The sequence below is a fragment of the Suricata suricatta genome, chromosome 16 (assembly GCF_006229205.1).
Source record: "Suricata suricatta isolate VVHF042 chromosome 16, meerkat_22Aug2017_6uvM2_HiC, whole genome shotgun sequence".
Lineage (NCBI taxonomy): Eukaryota > Metazoa > Chordata > Mammalia > Carnivora > Herpestidae > Suricata > Suricata suricatta.
In genome coordinates, this window is record NC_043715.1 from 50,054,048 (window position 1) to 50,058,534 (window position 4,487).

At 64.4% G+C, this 4,487-nt stretch overlaps 1 protein-coding gene across 1 annotated transcript in view; it reads right to left on the minus strand.

Annotated features, from left to right (window-relative positions):
* BICRA (BRD4 interacting chromatin remodeling complex associated protein) overlaps positions 1–4,487 on the minus strand; it is an 81,037-nt gene that overhangs the window by 3,848 nt on the left and 72,702 nt on the right. Inside the window, exons 9-16 of the mRNA XM_029924332.1 lie at positions 4,282–4,487; positions 3,942–4,122; positions 3,549–3,658; positions 2,804–2,865; positions 1,574–1,722; positions 1,360–1,454; positions 1,052–1,154; positions 8–478 (exon numbers count right to left, since the gene is read on the minus strand). The exon at positions 4,282–4,487 is cut by the window's right edge and continues 415 nt beyond it. Coding sequence (XP_029780192.1) covers positions 8–478; positions 1,052–1,154; positions 1,360–1,454; positions 1,574–1,722; positions 2,804–2,865; positions 3,549–3,658; positions 3,942–4,122; positions 4,282–4,487 — 1,377 coding nt within the window. The remainder of the gene's footprint in view (positions 1–7; positions 479–1,051; positions 1,155–1,359; positions 1,455–1,573; positions 1,723–2,803; positions 2,866–3,548; positions 3,659–3,941; positions 4,123–4,281) is intronic.

Genomic DNA, 4,487 nt, shown 5'->3' on the forward strand with positions numbered 1-4,487 from the left:
ATCTGGCCGGTGGCCGGGGGCGGCGGGGGCGGCGGCCGGGGCGGGGGCTCTGCGGCCTTGAGGGCAGCCGGGGGCGGGGGCTGGTGCACCGGGTCCAGGGCGGTGTTGTGGACGACCTTACTGAGCCCAGCTTCCTGCTTGATCTTGAGCTTGAGGCCAATGCGGCTGCGCGCCTCGTAGGTCTTGATGGGCGGACGGTTGCGGGAGGGCATCGGGCCGTCCTCATCTGCGTCCAAGGAGGAGGCGGCGGAAGAGGAGGAGGAGGAGGACAAGGAGGAGGACGCCCGAGCCCAGGTCACGGAAGGGGAGCCCCCCGCGCCACCATGCCGAATCACCAGCTTGGTTGGCAGGTGCAGCGGGGGCTGGGCGGGGGCCCCGGACACTGAGGATGGTGGTGGGCCGTGCCCCGGCAGCCGATGTCCCTCGGAAGAGGCAGCGATGGGGAGACCAAGAGAGCGCGAGGAAGACACATACTCATCTGCAAAACCAGGGGGTCAAGAAACCCCGCGGGAGTTAGAGGGAAGGCACGAGGCACCTGCGCAGAGCACGGCAGAGGGGAGCCCGTGTGTCCGCGAGCATCCACCATCCGCCAGGCTGTGGGCTGTGGCCTTGACTCATCAAACCCTCAGGACACACGGCTGGCCACCGCCCCTCGGCCATTCCCAAGTCCCCCTACTGTGTAAGCGGGAGTCGGCCCCTGTGAATGGAGCTTAAATTTTACAAATTTTATAGCCACCTTGCTGACTTCACCCTAGTCGTGGCTCTGCTCCCCCTACTTTTCTATCCCCCCCGCAGGGGTGGGGTGGCGGTGGAGAACGTCCCCTCCCTTCCAGGATGGGGTGAAACAGACACAAGCCGGGGATGAAGGAAATGAACTGCGTTCCCAGCCCCGCAGGATAGAACGAGCCACCGCAGGAAGAAGGGCTCGGGTGCCCCCTAGTGGCAGAGGGAGGTAAGACCACGCACCTCTCTTCCTCGCCCCCCTTCCCCAGTCTAACTCCACTGTTGGGGCACCAGTTGCAGACACGTCTCCTCCTCCCTCCCCGCTCACCGGGCTTCTCCTTGGCCAGTTGTTTGTCCAAGGCAAGGGTGGTCTTCTCCTCCTGAATGAACATTCGGTCGATCATTACCATCTCCGCCGAGGGGCTCACCCGCTAAGGGGGGAGAAGAGAGAATGGGCCAGGGAAGCAGCCAGGAGGGGGAGGGCACGGGGGCAACCCCAGAAGCACGAGAGCAGATTCCAAACTGTCCTTCTCGGGATCTCACTACCAGCCGCCCTCCCTCCCTCCACCCTGCCCAGCGGGGGCAAGGGGAAAAGGGGGGGGGGTCTCCTGGGGAGGAAGAGGGACAGCACCCTACCCGGGACTCCTCCAGGAGCAGAAGGCGGTATTTATTGAGCATGGCCTGGGTGCGTTTCAGCAGCTGCGTGGAGACCGTCTCAAACTCCTCGTCCACTGCGGAAGATGAGACAAGGTCCAGACGCACAGACGCTGGGGGGCGGGGCTTGCCCTGATCCTCCCCACGCCCCTCCCCACGCTAGAGGCCAGGTAGGGAGAGTCCCGGGTGGGCTCACCTTTGTGGTAGTCGTTGGGGGAGGGGAGGGCACCCTGGTAGACGTGGTAGGGCAGGAGGCGATGCAGGGCATCCTCGAACGAGGGGAAGGCTGTCTTGTAGTCAGGGTGCAGCACGGAGCCCTGATGTTTGTGCAAATGTTCCAGGAAACTGGGGGGCAGGGAGAGACACCACGCATGCACACATGCACACACAGAGCTGGTGGTGAGGCCGGGAGAAGCCAGATCCTGACCCTGAGCCCCGGGCCACCCAATGCCAACAACTGGGAAACGTCCTCATGTGTGCTAAGGGGCTCATTCTGTCTCACTGACTCTGGCATCAGCCGAAGGGAGTAGGTGCTATCACTATCCCCATTCTACAGATGAAGGAATCGAGGCCCAGAGGAGTGATCTTCCTGCACACAAAGCGAGGAAGAGGCAGAGCTGGGAGCCAGATGCCAGGGCTTGAAACCCAGCCTCCATGTTTGACTGTTATACTGCCTCCTGCCACCAGGGGTCAGCACGTCCCCAGTCTGCCTCAGGCCCAACAGGAACCTTCCGAAGATGGGGAGGGAGGTTGGTGGGTAAGATCCACTTCTCTCCAGGGCTGTTTTCTACCACAGCTCCTAGCAATGAGTTCTGTCTCTTTACTTCATGACTGTCTCTCTCCCCAGGCGTGCTCATCTCTACCCTGGGCTGAGACCAGCAGCCCCAACACACCACGGGGACAGGAAGTCAGTCTGTCTTGTGTTTTCAGAGTCCAGCACAGGACTGGGCTTTGAGTGAGTGTTTGATAAGCACTTGCCGTGGGAGGGCAGAAGAGAGAGAGAAGGCAGGCGAGCACCCAGCGTGTGCCCATTGCCCACCCAGACCCCATCCATCCAAATAACCATCTACCCACCTGAACGCCCACCCGGACCCCATTCATCCAGCCCAACACCATCCACCCAAATACCATCCAGACAACCATGCCGACCACAAGATGCACCAACCTGGACCCCCACCCTTCTCTTCACCCTAACACGCACCCATCTTACCAGTCTTCAGCAAGCCACACCTGTCACCCTATTATCACTGTGACCACCACCCCATTCTCTAGAGAGGACGCTGAGGGTCTTTGAGGGGAATTACGTTGCCCCAAACCACACAGCTAATGAGGCGGGGCCTGCATGACCCCACTTCCAAAGGGTGGTCCCCACACCCTGCATCCAGGCCTCCGGAAGGCTGGGGGCGGGCACGGTGCTGCAACTCACCAGGCTTCTTTGCTGGGCTGAAGCGTGGGGGGTTTCTTCAGACCACTCAACTTGCTCTCGTACTGCAGGGGGAGGGAGGCGAGTGAGAGGTATTGCCAGAGAGGCCTGCCCTCAGCGCCCTTACCCCCTTCCACCTGGCCTACGGCAAAGATGAGCAGCCCGCCTCCCCAACCCCCCGCCCCCCAGCTGTGGGAGGAGCTGGCTCCCTCCCGCCCCTTCTCCAGCCTCCACCCGACTGCTGGGGGACTTCTGCCGGTCTGGAGTCTGGCCCACCTGGCTGGCATGGCTCTCCCACCCCTGCCCCCACCCATTCTGCCTCCCCCCAACTTCCCTCCCACCACCAGCACTGATCTGGTCTCAGAGGCTCTCCCAGACCCTGGCATCCTGGTCCCTCCATGGGAGGCCATCCTGGTCCCTCCATGTTCTTGTCTTCCCGCCTCCCCCCTCCCCCCTTCTTGCACACGGTCTCTGCCCCAGTCTCCCCCACACTGCCCTGCCCCCTCCAGTCTGGGCCCTCCCAACCCTTCCGTCTTCCTCCAGCCTCATTCTCTCCCGGCTCCTGCCCCCAGTGGCCCTCCCCTCCCCCGGCCATTGCTCCTGGGTCTCAGGGTCTGTGGGTCTTGCCCTCTCACAGGCGCCCCCCAGGCACCTGTCGGTTGGCCTCTTCTGCCCTGCCATACCCTTTCCCATTCCCTGGTGATGCTGCTGTGGCCCTAGGGCGCCCCCCACTCTGGTGGCCCCGTACCTGCAGCCCCGAAGACTTCCCAGGCCCAGCCACAGTGGCCTTGGCCACACTCAGGCTCGGGAGGTTGCTGGCAAAAGCTTTGCTCTCGGCAGGAAGCAGAGGAGGGAGGCCTGGGGGTGGGGGTGGGGGTAGACCGGGCTCAGGGGTCACTGGCACACAGGACCGTCCCCAGTGTGACCCCCAAGCCTGTGCCCACGGGCCTCGGTAGCCCTGAACTGAGTGCCCCCTCAGATCGGGACAGACAGCCCTTCCTCCTCCACCTTCCCTGTCCCGTGAGGTCTGGGCGACCCCTTGGGTTCATGTACCCATAGCTCTGCTCTAGCCCACCGCCCTCCCCCCGCCCAGCCACCTTCAGGCCTCCCCCTTTCTCCAGCGTAGCAACCTCTCCCCTACCTGCAGTGGCCATGGGTGCCGGGGTGGGTGGATGGCTGGGGGCGGTGGGGGTCCCGGACGGGGCCTGCCCACTGACCAGTGCTGAGGCAGTGGGGCTGGCGAGAGGCCCCAGGCTGGTGGAGGTCTGTGGGGCGGCGGGGGCCCCCCCAGCCTTGTTCTGGAGGATGATTCCGGACGGCACCTGAGGAGGAGGGACAGGCAGTTGAGGGGTAGGGGCACACCCTAGGGGTGGCAGCAGCGGCCAGGGGCCAGGGCCGGGGCCAGTGTCCCCATCGGACTGTGTGGGGAGGGCGGGCTCGTGGGCTGGGTGGTGGGGCTGGACCCTGCCTCCTCCGATTACCTGGTGAAATCTCTCCAGAAGAGCCTTCGGCTGGGGCAGCGCCGGGAAGGGGGCGGTCACCATCTGGAAGGTCCGAGGAGGCGGTGGGGGGGGCGCCGCGGGCTCAGGGACCAGGTGGAGGGTCGGAGGGGGTGTGGGGGACTTGTGGGGCCCCTGGCCGGGCGGGAACTGCAGCTGGAAGTCGGGCGGCGTCGGGGCCGGCAGTC